General features: G+C 51.4%; 8 protein-coding genes across 8 annotated transcripts; 2 read left to right on the top strand and 6 right to left on the bottom strand.

The window, feature by feature from the left end:
- Positions 1-191: 191 nt before the first annotated feature.
- Positions 192-2585, top strand: flbA (developmental regulator FlbA; the record flags this gene model as incomplete). The annotated part of the gene is made up of 5 exons (XM_026771847.1): positions 192-317; positions 344-904; positions 1010-2138; positions 2197-2384; positions 2439-2585. The coding sequence occupies 5 exons, from the start codon at positions 192-194 to the stop codon at positions 2583-2585; spliced, it is 2151 nt and encodes a 716-aa protein (XP_026624856.1).
- A 2588-nt stretch (positions 2586-5173) lies between these two features.
- Positions 5174-6662, bottom strand: BDQ94DRAFT_171888 (CDC73 C-terminal domain-containing protein; the record flags this gene model as incomplete). The annotated part of the gene is made up of 2 exons (XM_026771846.1): positions 5174-5914; positions 5973-6662. The coding sequence occupies 2 exons, from the start codon at positions 6660-6662 to the stop codon at positions 5174-5176; spliced, it is 1431 nt and encodes a 476-aa protein (XP_026624855.1).
- Positions 6663-6922: 260 nt separating this feature from the next.
- BDQ94DRAFT_171887 (putative MFS monocarboxylate transporter) lies at positions 6923-8475 on the bottom strand (the record flags this gene model as incomplete). Its single annotated transcript, XM_026771845.1, has 4 exons — positions 6923-7657; positions 7711-8073; positions 8136-8236; positions 8292-8475. The coding sequence occupies 4 exons, from the start codon at positions 8473-8475 to the stop codon at positions 6923-6925; spliced, it is 1383 nt and encodes a 460-aa protein (XP_026624854.1).
- A 122-nt stretch (positions 8476-8597) lies between these two features.
- BDQ94DRAFT_57346 (nuclear transport factor 2 family protein) lies at positions 8598-9880 on the bottom strand. Its single transcript, XM_026776082.1, has 2 exons — positions 9284-9880; positions 8598-9191 (listed from the first exon to the last, which is right to left on the bottom strand). Exons 1-2 carry the CDS (start codon positions 9468-9470, stop codon positions 8683-8685), a joined length of 696 nt encoding a protein of 231 aa, XP_026624853.1. The 5' UTR covers positions 9471-9880; the 3' UTR covers positions 8598-8682.
- A 133-nt stretch (positions 9881-10013) lies between these two features.
- Positions 10014-10250, top strand: BDQ94DRAFT_146758 (uncharacterized protein). The gene has a single exon (XM_026766887.1). The coding sequence runs from the start codon at positions 10058-10060 to the stop codon at positions 10211-10213; it is 156 nt and encodes a 51-aa protein (XP_026624852.1). The 5' UTR covers positions 10014-10057; the 3' UTR covers positions 10214-10250.
- A 428-nt stretch (positions 10251-10678) lies between these two features.
- BDQ94DRAFT_146757 (putative PHD finger and SET domain protein) lies at positions 10679-14528 on the bottom strand. Its single transcript, XM_026766886.1, has one exon. The coding sequence runs from the start codon at positions 13910-13912 to the stop codon at positions 11165-11167; it is 2748 nt and encodes a 915-aa protein (XP_026624851.1). The 5' UTR covers positions 13913-14528; the 3' UTR covers positions 10679-11164.
- A 791-nt stretch (positions 14529-15319) lies between these two features.
- BDQ94DRAFT_57338 (uncharacterized protein) lies at positions 15320-16024 on the bottom strand. The gene has a single exon (XM_026776081.1). It carries the CDS (start codon positions 15762-15764, stop codon positions 15381-15383), a length of 384 nt encoding a protein of 127 aa, XP_026624850.1. The 5' UTR covers positions 15765-16024; the 3' UTR covers positions 15320-15380.
- Positions 15847-16813, bottom strand: BDQ94DRAFT_146756 (uncharacterized protein). The gene has a single exon (XM_026766885.1). It carries the CDS (start codon positions 16498-16500, stop codon positions 16285-16287), a length of 216 nt encoding a protein of 71 aa, XP_026624849.1. The 5' UTR covers positions 16501-16813; the 3' UTR covers positions 15847-16284.
- Positions 16814-17004: the final 191 nt, after the last annotated feature.

Raw genomic sequence — 17004 nt, 5'->3', positions numbered from 1 at the left:
CTTTTTTTTTTTTTTTTTTTTTTTTTTTTTTTTTCTTTTTTTTTTTTTTTTTTCCTTGACCCTCTTTCTCCCTTTTGGGATATTTTTTTTACCCATTTTTTTTCTGCCCATACCCATACCCATACCCATACATACATACAAAGCCCCCCCTCTTCTCTTTCCTCCCACTCCGTCTTGGTTCGCACTATTCAATGCCAACCATATCCTCCGCTCATCTTGACCAAGACTCTCCTCCTCCCTCTCACCTTCTTTACTCTCAATCTCCCCGTCTGTTGATCCTATCCCGGTCTCTACCTCCCCGGTTGAAACACGCCCTCGTACTGCTTCCGCTCCCTCCTTACAGCACCACTCCGCACCCTCCGCTGTTGTCGCCCCCTCTCAACCCGCCACTACTACCACCACCACCACCGCCACCAACAACTCAACCGGATTCACAGGTTCAGTAATTGGATCTATCTCACGTCGCAATCGCCGTTCGTTTGCTGCGTTAGCTCGTGAGAAGACTTCCAACGCCCTCGCGAACCTCTCCTCCATAGGAGCGCCGAATTACCCCCTCCGCTCCTCCGCCTCATCGGGAAGCTTGTCGAAACACTCGCGCAAGGCCTCACAGGTCAGCGTCAGCGAAGCGCCAGGTGCCACGCCGTTAACTCCGCCATTGTCGGACGGTAGCGCCAGTAGTGAACGGTCCAGTCCTGCGCCCTTCGACGCCGCTACTAGCCGTTCGTCCCCGGCCGTGGTTGAGCAACAGACCAGTTCTGTTGAGAGGCGCCGTTACACCCTTCAGCGTGCCCCGTCCCCACTCGAGCAACTACCCGAAGTCGGACCTACCGTATCTCCCGCCAAGATGCATCAAACGTCCTCGCGGTTACTGCGTATGACGGAGGATGACCGTCCATTCACAAAGGTAAGGTGACCCAATTGTGCGCTAAAGTGGCCGACAGGGCGGGATGAAAAATAGAAGTTTGGGATTATGATCAAGGGTGGTCTGTTAACACAAGTGGTCTTTTAGGATTTTATGGACTTGTTCTCGACATTGATGGTCAGCTTGAAACTGGATTCGCATCGCGTGCGTTTTACGAAATATGATCACTCCTTCACCTCGGAAGAAGCCATCAACAATCTCGGCTCTCTTAAGTTCTCTCAGTCGAACCGCATGCCCGACCCTAAAGACCCATCGCGTATCGTTACAACCACAACAACCACTACCTTCTCCATGGCTAAGGAAATGGCTCGTTCAGTATGCCAGCGTTTTGTCGATGCCCGCTTCATCGAGGCCGTGGATGGCAAATCGGCACAAATATTTCCGTTGAAGGGCGCGTTGTACCAGCTCACGCCGAAGGGAATCAATATCTTGCAAAGGTTCTGCCAGAGAAACGGTATCACTGCTCGTCATGTGATTGACGTGCTGGAGTCGCCCCGCAACACAATGCAATTGGTCAACCTGGAGCGCGATACCGATACAGACAAGCTGTCACACGACAGAGCGACCATTGAAGTCATCTTCCGCCGGTTTGCGGGGCAGGACGGTCCTAACGTCAAGAGCAGCATTTCCACCTCAGATTCGGATTCCCTTAGTGATTACTCGAATGGCTTGGTTGGTGTGAAGATGGCGAAGGAGCGCAAGATCAACGACAAGATTGTCATCAACACGTTCACTGGAAAAGCCGCGGTTGATTGGTTGATGGATTGTTCCACCACCATTGAGCGCCGTGAGACCGTTCTCATTGCCGAGCTTTTCGTCAAGTACGGCTTGATCACGATGCTGCAGGAAGACCGCTTCATAAACCAACTAGACGACTCGATAGTTGCGTTCCAGCCTTCGAAGAATGCGATCTACGGCATCACGGACCGGGGTCAGCGAGTTTGTGGGTGGATCGCACGGGACAAGTCTCGTGAAACTACCATGTACGACAATCGTGGCATCCCGAAGGACTCCAACAATGCCCGTTTGAACCACATTCTCCACGACCCTGCCCTACGACTCCTGTTCCGCGAGTTCCTTCGCTTTTCCCTCTGTGAGGAGAACCTGTCGTTCTACCTCGATGTGTCAGAATTCACTTCAGCCTATCACAAGGCTGAGAAGCTGGGCACGTTTAGAAAGCCGGATGCTGTCCGTGAGACACTGGCTGCAGCATATGGTAAGCGCTCTCAATGACAATGATTCTTCTTTGACTAGCAACTAACAAACCTGAATAGGTCTCTACAACGCGTTCCTGGCACCGGGATCCCCTTGTGAACTTAACATCGATCACGCGCTGCGCAACAGCCTGGCAAGCCGTATGACCAAGGCCGTGGGTGACGATGAGTCGATGCTCAAGAGTCTGCAGGAAGTGGTGCATCTGTTTGAGATGGCTCAGACTTCGGTCTTCAAGCTGATGTCAAGTGTACGTTTATCTTGTAGCAATCCGTCTCCAGCATTGAAAGCTAACCCGCAATAGGACTCCGTTCCCAAGTTTCTGCGTGATCCGAAGTGTGCCAGCATCCTTCAGGAGCATGACGTGGACTTGATTGGTGCCCCCCGGGCTTACTCGCCCACTCCCGCTCCAGTCCCGGAGCGCTCGGCGAGCCGCTCAGCACGGTCATGATAGGGGCAGCATGTGTGTCATGCAGGGATCCCAATCCTGTCCGAACAGGCCTTCACCTTGGTGATTACTAAAAGATCTGACGGCACGTGGCTTGCTCTCGGACTTCGCCGATCCAAGATGAAACACACTCTTACTGCACAGCGCGGTGTTAATTGATGGAACGACTTGAACATGATTTTTCTTTTTGGCTTGATCTGAGTTGCCTGCCCCATGTCGACAAGGCACCGGTCTAGCCAACATGCCCTCCCCACCAAAAGTTTGGGACCACGCCCAAACCTCCTGACACGACATGATACACGTTATGCGTCTCCGATACGAACGCTCCTCCGTTTCTATAATCTCTTTCTCTTCAAATGCCACTTGGTCCCCGCCACGCCGCTTGCCATTGACGACAGGGCATTCCATGGGGCTTCCAAGTCCGCACGACCAATGACAGACGTTACGATCTATGGATCATGTGATAGAGATGCCGGAACTGAACCATTTTAATACACCGATTCCTTTTTCACCCCCTGTTTCCTTTTTTCTTTTCTTTTTTTTTTTTTTCCTAATTTCCTTTTATACATCTGTGAACCGTGACGCATGGACGGAGACTGAAGAGGAGAAAGGCTGAAACACGAGAAGTATTCCAGCATTAGAGAGGCGTTTTAGTTCTCGGTTCTTTTTCCCTTTCTTGTTTGCATCATATTCGCATGAATTTTCCTCTCTCAAGATCTCCTTTTCTATATCTCTCTTTCTTCCGGATCTATTTCCCTTTTCCTATATATGTTATTTCCTTTGTTCCGAGTTGATGTGTATGTTGTCATACGTCCCCTGCATCGAGCATGGATACGCGCATTTTGATTTGCATTTTCAGGGTACAGCGAGTGTGGCTTTTTCCTTTTACCTATCTACCTGATTGAATATGCGAGGGTTGTCCTCTTCACGATCAGAGAAATCTAAGAACAGAAATAAATATTCAAGACAAGCATCTACTTCCATAAACTTTAGGCAACAGCTATAACATACATATTTAGACATAGAGTACGGAGTTGTAGTAAATCCAATGAACCCTTTCTCCGCACTAATTCTACCTAATCAGGTAATCAATTCGAACCCGACCCCAACTGCCAGATCTCGTATTCATCGATCAGACACTCAATCCTTTAGCCACCCAGTGCACTAAGGACTAAGGCACTAGTAGTATACTAAAAGTAATCCGTTCCCAATTCTTACCATACATCCATTGCTTACATACATCCCTAGTACATAAAGGGTAGAACATAACTGGCTGAACTAACTGCGCACGCACGCACATGGCTGACACGTGGTTTAAGTTAAACACGAGATGATGATGTGAACAACAGCAACAACAACTGCTACTTGGGCCACATGACCTAGTAGTAGCTTTGACACTTTCAAAAAATCATATATTCACAGTTTTTCATCTATACCATATTGTAGTGATATGTATGTAGTGTTTGTACGGATGTTGCCTGATTAGGTAGGTAATTCGTTGAAAGTGCTTGGCTGTGTTTTTCTTATGTATGTATGGTGCTGACAGCTTTCGGCTTTTTTACCTCTTTTTTTTGGCATGTCTTTACTTATTTATTTTATTTTATTCTCTGATTTTTGAGTGTTGCAGGTTATGGTATCTTCTATTGCATGTGCATGCATGCAGGTATCTACTAGTTAGCTGCTCATTACTTTCACTAGTAGAGATAGGTACGGTTTCTTATCAATAACTATTAAAGTAAAAGTAGTGAAGGGAGTAGCATTATGGAATAGAGCATATAAATAGAAGAAAGAAAAAAAACAAGACAGCAGAGCCTAGAAAGTACCTCTATGTAGGAATATACACCATGTATAACCGAAGTATGTTACCATAGATAACTAAGTAGTAGTATGTAGTAAAAAGGGGGCAGGAAAAGTAACGCAACGCCAGAATCAGAAAAAGGAAATGCCACCAATACATACATACATAACATACGCCTTTTGAAAAAACCCGAACGTAACAAACAACTAGCTAGCTAGCATGACATATGCAGTAAATAGATAGAAAGAAATTGTAAATAATGAAGATAGCGGTTCAAGGATGTAAAGATCAACAGAACCCAACCCCCGTAGATAGATAGATACTAAGTTCGCTTGTTTCCAATGCCCGGAGTTAACTCCGGATTCGGGGAGCGCAATTTCCGAGCCAAGCAAGATCGGAGTTTATTTTTTTGGGGGCTGGCATGTCCATTTCAATGTCAGGGGAATGGATCTTTCTTATTTTCCTGTCAATCTTGCGGCTTTTTTTAGCCGGATAGTTTGCCGAGAGAGGTAAGGAGGTGGGTAAGATAAGGAGGAAGCTGGTGGTATTGATACAGGATCCCGTGGGAATCAATAAATGGGGTCCGCTCGGCGCGAAGGCATAAAGTTTGACAACGGAGGGCAAACTGCAAAGAGTATAGAGTGTTTGAATGATTGAAACGAAGCGTGTTTCGAATTATCCCTCATCGCTGCTCCTGTTCGCACGGACCGGTAGGTCTAATTTTGGGGTTGAAGAGTGATGAGAGGGAAAAGTGAAACATGACACACACACGCACACACACGGTGGGTAGTTTCTACTTTGATCCCCAGCCTCGCAGTCTCATTCCCTCTTCGATCGCTGTCCAGATCCCTTCGACCACTTCCCGATCACGCCACCGGCCCGCCCCGTGGGCTCCTCCCTTCTCGTCCCAGCGCTCGACCGCGTAGCTCTGCACTCCTCTGCCCCAGCTCTTCACTTCACGAGGAATATCCTCTCCGCGCCATCCGACATAGACACCTGTGGCATGCTTGAAGAGCTCCGGTGGCGAAGACCACTTGTATGACTTGAACTGCCAGGTCTGACCCGTCGTGAATACGGCAACCAGACGCTGCCAGTAATCCGGACGGAAGTTGGCCGTGCTATCGACAAGGATGAAGCGTGTAGGTTTGCGGGACGTGACTTGCGAGGAGCTGCCACCGCCAGGACGAAGAGAGGAGCTGGACGGGTCCGAGTGCATGCGCAGCGGACGAGAGATGTAGAGGATATTGGAGTTGGACATCGAAAGAGTAGGGTGATCGGGAGGGATGAAGACACCATCCTGCAGGAAGGAGCGCACGTTGGACATGCGGATGAGCGATGAGGCCGAGGGCGAGAGGAGAATGATGGGGTCTTGCGTCTTGCTTGCCTTGCGTGGCTGGGACAGGCCGGCCGATGGAGACGGCACCACCATGGATTGCGGCTTGCTGCCGGCTTTCACGCCAGCAGGGTATTGTCCCGGCCGGGAGCGGTTGCGTCCAAGCATAGATTCGGCGGTTTTGCGGACGTGAGAGAAGTCCTACGTTGATCCCTTATTAGCATACTGTAGAGCCTCTTCCCCCTGTGCATGAACATACCGTCGGCTTGATTCCCCGTAGCACACTATTCCGATCCCCCATCTTCCGCTCTCCGTTATAAATCTCCTGCAACCTAGGATCAATGACCTTGGCCGCCCTACCCTGCTGAGTCTGCGCAGCAGCAGCACCACCCCCAGGAGCACCACTCGGCACAGCAGAAACTCCACCAGCAGCCCCCGAAGCAATATTTGCCGACGCCTGCGCCTGAGCAGCAGCGGAAGCCGCAGCCGCGGCCGCAGCAGCCGCACCCTCTAACGGCTTGATGTATTCACTCTCATCAGACGCGCCCTCCAGCCAAGTCAGAAGATCCAAGCGCTCGACGAAAACCAAGTTCTGAACTTTCTCCTCTTCCTCGCCTTCCTTGCGCTCCTTTTGCTTCAGCGACTCGTTAAGCTCCTGCGCCGAGGCAATGTACTCTGGAATGGCGACATCTTTCTTCTGCCACGCGAAGAAGATACTGCGGAGGTCGACGGCGGAGTCGGAGGAGCTGGAGACGAAGCGGGTGGGTGTTGTGAGGGGGATTGTTTGAGGGAGGGGATGTTGGAAGTAGAGATGGGTGGCTTTTGCAAGGTCGTCGGTCGCATTTTGGTCGGAGAGGTCGCTGGAGGTTGTTGGCGTGGGGAGGTTGCCGGCTGCGATGGCGCGACGGAGCGAGAGGAGAGGATCTTGCAGGGAGGGATCGGTGGCCATGATGGCGTGTGTGAATGTGAATGTGGAGGACTGGTAGGTGATGCTACCGCTCCGGGAGTTTGAATTTGTATGCTGGAGATTGAGCAATGGATGAGGTTGGGGGAGGTGTTACTCGTAGCTTTCGAGATGCGCAGGAACTGCGGAGTGCACGTGATCTCGTCCGCCCTGTACATGTTTAGATGCGCGGACGGTCGAAAATCTTCTAAAGAGGAGATCATTTATTGAGTCAGATAAATGCTATTGCTTAGTGAATGATGTTATTAACACAGGCAGAGTTGTCGGTGATGCCACATCCAGCTCCATCCTCCAAAGATAGCTGTCACGCCAGTGAATAGAATCAACGCCCCATAGTCAGTGGTATACCCGATCTCGCCGTTTTCTTGCCCGGTGATGGAACCCTGCTGCATGAGAGCCGAGCTCAGCGGACCACTAATAACGCTACCAATGCCTCTTCCCCCAGCTAGTAGTCCGAACACTAATCCGGTCTCCAGCGAGGGAACCTCGCGCTTGACTTGAGTGAGTACACCCGACCAAGTGGAACTGAAACCTCCGGCAAAGAATCCGTACGTGATCGAGAAAAGAACTAGAAGGGCGATGGCGGCCTGGGGAAAGCTTGCAGACGGGGATGAAGTTGACAGGCCCCAGAACAGCAGGACAGACACCCCAGAGCCTACGGAGGAGAGCAACATGATATTGCTGACGGCGAAGCGATCACAAAGAGACCCCAGGACGATTCCACCTACAATAGATGTGGCGTTGAAGAGTGCCACTAGGAGAGTCCCTGTGGTTTCTGACAGGCCAGCTGCGGTTGTTGTGTACGACGGTAGATACGTGCTGGGCAAGAAGTAGCCGAAGCTCTGAATGATGTTCCCGAGCTGGAGCATCCAGAACGTGACCAGTTTCAAGAAAGCGAGATTCAGAGGCTGCGGAGTGGTAGAGGGGGCTGGGGGAATTCGTGGCCTAATGAAGGGAAGGGTCACAGCGAGAGTGAGCAGCTACGATGCCTAGTCAGTTTTATGAAGATTAGTGGGCTAAGCAGACGACTAACCGTGACTACCGTCCAAGCCCTTAGAGTTGTCCTCGCTCCAAATCGGTCAAGACAGGCACTTGTCGCGAATGGCAGAGCTACACCGCAGATACTCTTACCAGCCCACATGATTCCATATGCAAGACCTTTGCGACGAACGAACCACTGATCTAGATAGAGCGTGGTCGGGCTGAAGACGAGGCCATTCCCAAGGCCACAGATAACACCTTGCGTCACAATCATCTGCCAGACAGTTGTGGCGAAAGAAGAGAGCAGCGAGCCGCCGACACTGAGAGCCAGTCCGACAAACGCACAGGACTTTGGGAGATGTGGGTAGCGGGTCAAGAGCGTGAACGTCACAGGTGACAGGAGATAGAGGATTCCCTGTAGGAGAACAATGTCAGCTGAATGGAGGTGAACATAATGGTAATAACAGGCGATATCACCGTTGCCGTAGTCCCCATGATGGCCAGACCTCCTTTACCTCCCTCGAGGTCATTATGCGTCTCAAAGTATTCCTGAAAGATACCGGCAACAAGAGAGAACCCTGAATGTTGCGCATGAGCAGACATATGACTACCGCTGGGTATATCGATGCGTACCCCAAACTGGCAACTGAATTAAGCAGCACGAAGCGAGAACCAACCAGGCACCTTTGCCCTGGTCCACCGGTGGCAGCGGGACTTGCTCAAGTTCAGGGCGGGCGGAGCTGTTGGACTCTTCGATGGGTAGATGAGATGATGAGGGGCTTCCAGACCTTAACTCGGCCAACTCATGGGCTGCCATGTTTGAGACTCGCTAATGTCGATGGGCACGGCGAAAAGGGTCGAAGAGAGATAGAAGAAAGATGCCCGAGTATGACTACCCCGCAATCTCTCAACCCTCAACATGGACGAATCATATATAGTCTTCATAATCGTAACGATCGTCATAATGATTGTCCTCATATCAATAAATTATATACAAGAGAACCTTCCTATCGTCCCAATAAATTTATACAGGAATCCCCAACGTCTCCTTAATATCCTCCCCCCTCAACCACTTCTCCATAGCCTCATACATCCCTCGGAACTTATCATTATCCTCCATAGTCGGCAAATCCAACTTGATCTTATGCCCCAGTCTCGCCTGAGAGGCACCCAAATACCTGTATCCATACGGATACGGCTTGAGCTCCTCCTCCGAGTAGTCAGGCACATGCTTGCCGTCCACCGGCATGATCTTATCCTTCTCGTAGAACAAGCGCTTGTAGTGAACCTTCCATCCGGCCGGATCCTTCTGGCACCACATGATAAAGCGGCAGTCACATTCGACGTCGAATTCGACGCCATCGAACGAGAAGCGCTGCGTGATGGTGGCCTTCATTTTACCTACAGCACGGCCTGTCTTGGAGTTCAGCTCGACGAGGGTGCCGTTTTCGCGGTGCATGATGTGGTCGCCATTTCGACGGCCCTTTTTAGAGACTTCGATGAATTCGTCGATGGGCATGCCTCCGCTCCATGCTGTAGATTGAGCAAACCATGTCAGTGCGATGTTTTCGAGGGGAGATTTAAGAGAGTAAAGGAGACAAAGAGGCGAAATATGATGGACTTACTAGTAAAGATGTAAGCCTGTTCGGCGAAACAATTCCGGTAGTGGGCCCATTCAGAGGCATCTCGGTAAACCGGCCATCCCTTTAGAAGCTCGGTGACACAGAGCCGATCCAGAATCTCTTCGGTAGTGCCATTGATGTGGCTGTGGATGGTGGGTTGAGGATCTTCGGCCGTGATGTTAACGACCATGATGTATATGCTAAATTTAGATCGAGAAGCGGAACGGAATGCTTTATATGGAAGAGATAGTGATTGTAGAATTGTCTGAATCAACCAGGTACCATCCCGGGCATCAGTACAAGAATATATACTTCTTTCAGAGTTATTATAGGAGCAGTACTTGGCTGTCAGGTTCGGCAAACCCGAAAGCCGACAGTCAACCTTGTCTTGATGTCATCCGATGGGATGATATCAGGCAACCAACGAGCCGACCTCGTCATTCGCAGTGGGCCGGTGGAGCCGGATAGCGTCTAGATGAGCTTGTCTGGACACCCAATCCAGACTCATAACAACAATAATAGATCATTAGTATGTAGGGTGTGCATACTTCCCGGTATCCCGAGCTAATATGACAACCGGCATCTCTCAGCCTTGCTAACTCGTTTACTGAAATGATTAGCTTATCACTGTCAGCATTTTTGACGGACAAATACTCAGCCGCACCTCTGTTTTACTCAAGTTAAGAGAGACATGATCTTGATGTTGTGCATCAGTCCATTGGAGCGGCTTAGAGCTATTCCTCCCTACCATATCCCCATGGGACAAAGGACCCAATAATGACGAGAGCATTCTCCCACGCGGCACATTGTGATAGAGATGTCGCGGTGGCACCACGAGACTCATTAATCACTGGTCCAGGAACGGCCGAGACATCGCTGAACACGACTCCTGCAGCTATGCCGGCCCTGGTATACCGAGTAAACAAGGTCTAGACAATAGGCTCGACTCTTCGGTGGGGGGCGCAAGCGGGAAAAGTCTCGTGGCCCAAGACGCGCCTCCCTGGTAATTTTTTATCCGCCTGCCGGCCCGCACATCGAGTCTTCGCCATGATGAAAGAGTTGTCGCATGAAGTCTTGTTTCGAAAAGGAAAGAACTCAGGCGAAGTAGTCATTAGCCAGGGGTATTATTTCATGGGAGTGGAGAGTCTGATCGGCCAAGAAGTAAGTCCCTGCCTGCATGTTCGGGAGCACTTAACCACTCCCGAGTCGGTTTCTGGGCTCTCCCTTCCTTCATATCCAGAACCCGGTTTCTCCAAAGCCTCCCAAAGCTTATGTAGAGCAACAATGGGACCTTGACTGACGTCACCCAAGATGACTCGGATTCAGCCGAGCGATGCGTGCCCTACCTTGACTTCAGAGCTGTATCGACGCCTTCAACTACGGGATCGGTGCCATCGATTAACATTCAAGAAAAATTTCATTCGTCATGATCCACTCCGTGGAGCCCGTCAGCTCCGGTGCTTGGAAAGTCATGTCACAAATATCCTAGTAATAGAAGAGGAGAACGGAATGGAAAGGGAAAAGAAAGAAAGAGAAAATAAAGTTCTGACAGTAATAATGACAATCGTGAAGCAGGTGCTCACATCATGACCCGTCAAGGTCCTCCTAAAAACCATTTCCCATGCCCATAACCCATCCGGAGTATTTCCCTGAACCCGCTCCCTTTCCAACACGCCGAATACGCCGGTCAAATCAAAACCGCTCCGCCGGCTGAAACGCCTGTCAATTCCCATCGTGTACAAGTTAAAGCAAAAGAAAGAAAAGGGGAATGAAGTAAAGAACAAATTCGCAGAAATTGTTCCACAAAGAAAGTAATCAACGCGTATTATATTGTGCAACCCCCGGCTTTGAGGGGAGTAGTCCACATGAGATAGCATCAGATCATCACGTCGCTGAGGGTATGTGTGAAGTCTGCGTAGCTCCGCGAATATCTTTCATGGTGACATCCTGAGGGCCGCGTTCTGGCTTGGCCTCCGCAGAAGAGTTGTGCCCCGCAGCAGCTCCATCACGGCTAGCCGGAGGCGGCACGGGTTGTGTGGGCGGTAGCATTGCGGTTGCCTGAGCTTGAGTCTTCTCAGACGTAGGCGTAGTCATGGTGCCGCGGCGGATGAGATAGTCACCCAAACTGAGCTTCTTTTTCACTGGGCTAGGGCCTGCCACGCCAGACACCGGTGTGGTGGGAACGTGGGGTTGCGAAGTCACATCAGTTACAGTTGAAGGTGAGGACAACGCCGACGGGGCTGTGGACCCTGGGCTGGTGGCTGAAGGGGGCGGAGGTAGCGTTGCAGGAGGCAGCGGAACGTGGAGATCAGTGTTACGCTGTTTATGCACAACATTACTAGGTATCCGAGCGTTATGCGCTGCAGTTGATGGCCAGGGAGGCGGCAAGGGCGGCTTGACCGATCCCCGTCCAGATAGGGGAGATGCATCGAAATGTGTAACGGACAGGGATGGCGAGGTCTCCACAGGCGAAGCAATATCCCTCATCTCTGTATCTTGGTTGTCGGCAGATACGCTGGGGGTTGTGGCTGTTAATGGAGCTGCTTCATGGGGGCTCGTGGAAGTCGGTGAAGAGTCAGAATGCTCAAGAAGAGTACTTCGAGGAGTGACAGGCGATGGGCTGCTTTGCTCGAGCTTGATGCGATCGGAATAGCATCTTTTCAGTAAACGTTGAGTTAGGGGCACAAAACAGGGTCGACGAGGGGAGGGCAGAGAAGGTGAAACCACACCATCGCTAGCATCCGGCTCGGTCTGTATAGCGGAATCCACGTATTGTTGACGCCCCAGAGGAGACCGCCTAGGTGTGCTGTGACTGCCGGATGTCTTGCGCGGTGATCCGTGACGCATTCCTGGAAGCGAGCCCACAGGTCCGCCCGAGGGGGGAGAATGTGACTGGCGTTCGCGCGGACCATGGCTGGAGTGGCCACTAGCCCGTTTCTTCTTTCTGTGTGAGGCTTGGTCTTGTTCCAGTTGTTGAAACTTCTTCTCTGCTGCAGCGATCTTACGCTTGTCTCGAGCCGAGAGTTCCGATTCCCCGAGCAAGAACGCTTCGGTAGGAGTCTGTAACGTAGGGGTGAGATCCCGACTGCGAGTTTGACCTCGGATAGAGCCCGATGCAGAACGGCTGTCAGCCTGATCATCCTCATCAAGGTTCTTAGTGGTCTCACTACCCGCCCGGCTTGTGGTGGCAGGCGGAGAGATATTCGCCTTGGGTTTTGTCTTCTTTCGCTTAGCACTCGCTTGTTTCGCGTTCGCATCCATCAACTTTGGGTGACGTCGTCGATCAACGCTAGACAGCAAACAGTTCGCGGGAGGGACACAGGCGCATCCACCAAAGTGGGCGAGGACATTACTGATGCAGATCGCAGGCGCGTCGTGCGCGCTGTCAGTGGCCTCCTGCTTGACTATACCATTGGTGGACTCAAAGAGTTGAGGATCTAGGTACCACATGGCCGTGATTTCCGAGTCCGCAGCGATCTCTTCCTTCGCAACGAAGCAGAAGTGGTACTCTACCTGATTCGTGATGTAAGTTTTCATGGTAACGTTCGGCCGGCATGAGCGCCGCACGTAGCGGAGCACGCTTCCCTCATGTCGACTATCGATGTAAATCGGGAGCTGAGGGTGGAAGAAGACAAAGGGCTCAGGATGACGAAGCTCTTGCCATCGATTACTGGGGTCAAGACAATAGTCCCGTAAGAAACCAAGCTTGCCTGTAATTTCACCGACAATCTCGTCTTTGCCCACACGATCGCGAGTCTTGAGGATTTTCCAAGTTGGATGTTGACCTTCCACCTCAATGCTCGAGTCCGTGATCGTTTCAGTAGACAATGTCGGCCAGCGTGATTTGTCGAGTGTTGCACCAGACCACGTGAAGATTTCTTTTGGAGAGCGCCCATTCGCAATACGGGCAACAGCATCCGGCTCCGTGACCCAGGCAGCGAAATCCGCCGCCAGGTGCAGATTGACAAACAGGTTGCTGTCTATGTTGGCATAATCTTTCCCCTGGTCGTAAAGATGAAGAAACTCGTGCGAATACAAAGGAATGGAAGGCCCTGATGTCTTGGTCGGGCTCATTGAGGGTGCTGCCCGCTTGCGCGCATCAGAGGGCAAGTTGGGTGCATTAGACACGGAACTCACCGACCCCGAGGAACGATGATTGGTCTTGACTTTCTTCGCAAGGGGCTGATCCCGGGTGTTGGATTCTGACCGGTGATGAAAGCCGTTTACCTGATCACCATGCTCCTTGACCTTTTTCTTGTGACTCTTCGCACCGGACCGTTTCGCTTTCCGGTCACCGCCGTCATTCTGTTCTCTGAGGCGCCTCTGCCGTTCCGTGGCGCGCCGGCCATCGAGGGAACGTGGCTCGCATTCCACGCAATTATGGACTTCTGGCACATCCCGGCCATGGTAGTAGCATTCAATATGCTGCCAGGTTTCGCACCCTTCGCAGAAGACCGTATTACCATCGTCATCCTCGAAAGCGCAGATGCACTTGATGGTGTACGGCTCTTCTTCGTCAGGGGCGACCGAGTCAGAAACAGCGCCGTTTACGATGGGCGAGTTCAGAGGGACGGTGACCGAAGGGGGCTCCGTGGTTGGATGCGTGATGGCGACTGGGGAGGTATCTGTCATAATCCGACAGAATACCCCCTCTTAAGCTGAACAGAAAAAAAAGCGCTGTTGAGGGTTCGAGGGGACGAACGGTTTTACGGGAACCTGTCAAAACCCAGCACGCATATCACCTGTTGCTCACTGGTAGTCGTCGCCTGGCTTAAACTCTCACGACAGTCCACAGTGACAAAAAGGGATGGTCGACCTTAGAATATGATGAAGCAGGTGATCAAGTCCACAATGTGCCACCCTCTTTATCGATGGAATGAACCGGAAAGGAATGAGCCCGCAAAAGTAGGAAATCCGATCGAGGTTGCTCGGCGATAGGAGGATCGTATTACTGCGAAAGACCGTATAGGGATACCAGGTTCGAAATGGGACGAAGTGGTCCAAGTCTCAGTAAAGTCGTCTTCCTCGGTGGCGCGTGCGACCGTGGGCAAGTAAGAAATCGAGGATCGGTAGCCGATGATTGTGAGAAGGCGGACGGACCACGAATCGCATGGAGGAACGGAGAGGCTGGAAGGTGAGAAGGAGAGTAGAGAAGGTGGAGGGATCAAGGAGGATGACGCTCGGAAGGATGGTCAGCAGTAGGGGGAGAAGGACAAGGAAAGGAAGACAAGGTCGGGAGGGAAGAGGTGAATGAGATGACGGAAAGGTGGGCGAGGGAGGATTAGAGTCGAGACACGAGAAGGTGAATCGGGAAGAGGCGAGGGCAAGCAAGCGAGAGAGGGAGAAAGGAGAGCAGAAGAGAGGAAGCGAGGATCAGAGGGAGGGAGAGCGTAAGAGAGAGAGAGAGAGCGAGCGAGAGCGAGCGAGAGGCTAAAGCCACGGATGGGCCATTCAAGCGGCGCGTCCAAGACCCAGAGTGAAAAGGGAATGGCGTGGAATTTTTTCTCCCACCCGTCCAGGTTCTGGGGGAGCCGATGTCTGGGTTGGTGAGTGTGCTTAGGGAACAGCTTCGAGATGGTTTGCACCTAAATTTCCCTTGCCTGTAATTTTCGTCCCTTTCCTTTTTTTATGTTTTTCTTTTGGGGGGAGATTTCACCCTTGTAACCCCCGTTGGGGAAGGTTAATAATCCACACGGCAGAATTGAAGAATGAGGGGGGGGGGAAATCGTGGAAGAGCGAAAGGGACAGAACCGACGACGGACAGGCCGGTCGAGGAACGAATTGGAAGCTCGAGGGGACGAAAGGGAGGGGGGGGGGAGGGAGACCATGGGGAACCAAAGGAAAAAAGGCAAGATTGCGAGGCCGGCCGGAAACGAACCCACGCCAACCCAGACTGAGCTCCCAGAAGGGGGGGGGAAGAGGAACCACAGCAGACTGAAGGCACTCTTTCTTACCTGGCAACAACCCTTGACCATCTAGCCTGGAGACTCTGGCAATCCATGGTGAACACCTGAGGGCTCAGGCAGCACCGAAACTGCTGCCTTGAGGGAACCTCGGGTGGGGAATCCCACTTGTCTGGTTCCGGCAGGAGCAGTGCCTCTCAGCCCCCAATCGGGGTAGACATCATGCCAAGTCCCATTCGGGCATAGCGGGTGGAAATACCAATCTGACTGTTATCAGAGACAGAGAGAGAGAGAGAGAGAGAGGGAGACAGAGTCACTCTCCATCCAGGCACATCCCAGGCTTCCCCGGGAGGCAAAGGAGACTCAAGTCTCCAATACCCATACCCAATGCCAGCATTGTGAAGGACGGAGTGGAAACGAAAAAGAAGAAAAAAGAAAAAAGAAAAAAAAAAGAAAGGACAGACGGAAACAAAATCAAGGGGAGGGAAAAACCAGACTTCACTTGGCTGTGGATCTCTTAGCAGCACTTTCGGGCCAAAGTCTCGCCTGTCGTAGGTCAGTGAAGCCGCCTTACAACGCATGCATGCGTTGTCTAGCCGTCCTAGCGGTCAGGAAACAATGCAGACGAAGTAAAAGCAACAGGCCGGTGATATCCAGATAAATATAGAAAAGAAAGAAAGAAAGAAAGAAAGAAAGTAGAAAAGCAAAGCAAAGCAAAGCAAAGCAAAAGGATAATGTTAGTCACGAGAAAACTAGTTAGCATCAGAGCAATGTCAAGTGATGAGCAAAATCAACTGGTTATCTTTGGTCGCTTATTGTACCTGGCTCCAGGCGGCAACACCGACGAGCGGCTGCATGCTTCACAGTGAAGCCACACCGAATTAAAGTGTCCGTCGAAGGCGCTGTAGTCCCAGGAGAATGGAAAAGTTGTCAGTCATATAGTGAAACGAAAGCAAGCCCAAGTCACCGTCACGAGGCCCCGGTGGATGCAATATCCGAGGATATCGTACCCGGAGGATCTGGTGGGCTGGGAGAGAGAAAGGTGAGAAGAGAGCAATGAGAGAGAGTTATGTGACAGAGTCACCGGGGTCCCCCAGAGATTTATGAGGTATCGTCCACCGTGAAGGGTTGTTCCGGCAGGTTAATGGGAAAAGGGGAGAAAGGGCTGGAAGGGGAAAAAGAGAAGGGAATGGTCTGTGAGCAGGACTGATGATTTTGGAAAGGAAAATTGAAATCCGAATCCAGAATCAAAATCAAAAAACCCCGAAAGATGCTGGTTAGTTTAGTTGGGGATCCTCCATGGCTTGCTAGCCTCATGAAAAATTACCCCATTTACCCGTCCAGTGGGGAGGGGGCAAGATGGGTGGTAATCAGGTATTGAGCATTACGCTGAAGGGAGAGAGGCAGAGTGAGAGAGAGAGGGGGGGGGGTTGTCAGAGGCAGCGGACGAGGGCCTGACTGCCAGGGAAGGAAGAACAATAATTGACGGAGGGGGAGCAGATCGGGGTCATAAGGACGAAATATGATGATAGGCGTGCTCAGATAACATGATTTCGGCCCTGCTTTCGATAGGAAGGGTAAAGGGGGGAGTTTCGCAAAAGTGGGAGAGAGACAGAGGGGGGAGCCGTGGCCTAAATTAATAGCGAGCAAGTCGTGTTGGCTGCTGCGACGACTTGCTGTTGTTAGTTGTTACTAGTCGGAAGGCTGACCTAAAGCGGTGATGATGATGATGGCAAAACGACACCCGAAGCACCATCAAATCATCCCATCGCCGTCCACACTCCCTCCCTTCCCACTGCGTTTATGTAGATAGTTTCTGGA

Source organism: Aspergillus welwitschiae, assembly GCF_003344945.1.
Source record: "Aspergillus welwitschiae strain CBS 139.54b unplaced genomic scaffold BDQ94scaffold_22, whole genome shotgun sequence".
Lineage (NCBI taxonomy): Eukaryota > Fungi > Ascomycota > Eurotiomycetes > Eurotiales > Aspergillaceae > Aspergillus > Aspergillus welwitschiae.
Note: the sequence above shows the minus strand (reverse complement) of the source record. Positions and strands in the feature narration are given on the sequence as shown.

Coding starts and splice junctions, on each gene's coding strand:
- BDQ94DRAFT_57346 (XM_026776082.1), bottom strand. CDS start 9,470: ATGGTCGTTAACATCACGGCCGAAGATCCTCAACCCACCATCCACAGC. Junction 9,192..9,283: donor ACAGGCTTACATCTTTACTA/GTAAGTCCATCA, acceptor CTCAATCTACAG/CATGGAGCGGAGGCATGCCC.
- BDQ94DRAFT_146756 (XM_026766885.1), bottom strand. CDS start 16,500: ATGAGGCTAGCAAGCCATGGAGGATCCCCAACTAAACTAACCAGCATC.
- BDQ94DRAFT_146758 (XM_026766887.1), top strand. CDS start 10,058: ATGACGAGAGCATTCTCCCACGCGGCACATTGTGATAGAGATGTCGCG.
- BDQ94DRAFT_146757 (XM_026766886.1), bottom strand. CDS start 13,912: ATGACAGATACCTCCCCAGTCGCCATCACGCATCCAACCACGGAGCCC.
- BDQ94DRAFT_57338 (XM_026776081.1), bottom strand. CDS start 15,764: ATGCGTTGTAAGGCGGCTTCACTGACCTACGACAGGCGAGACTTTGGC.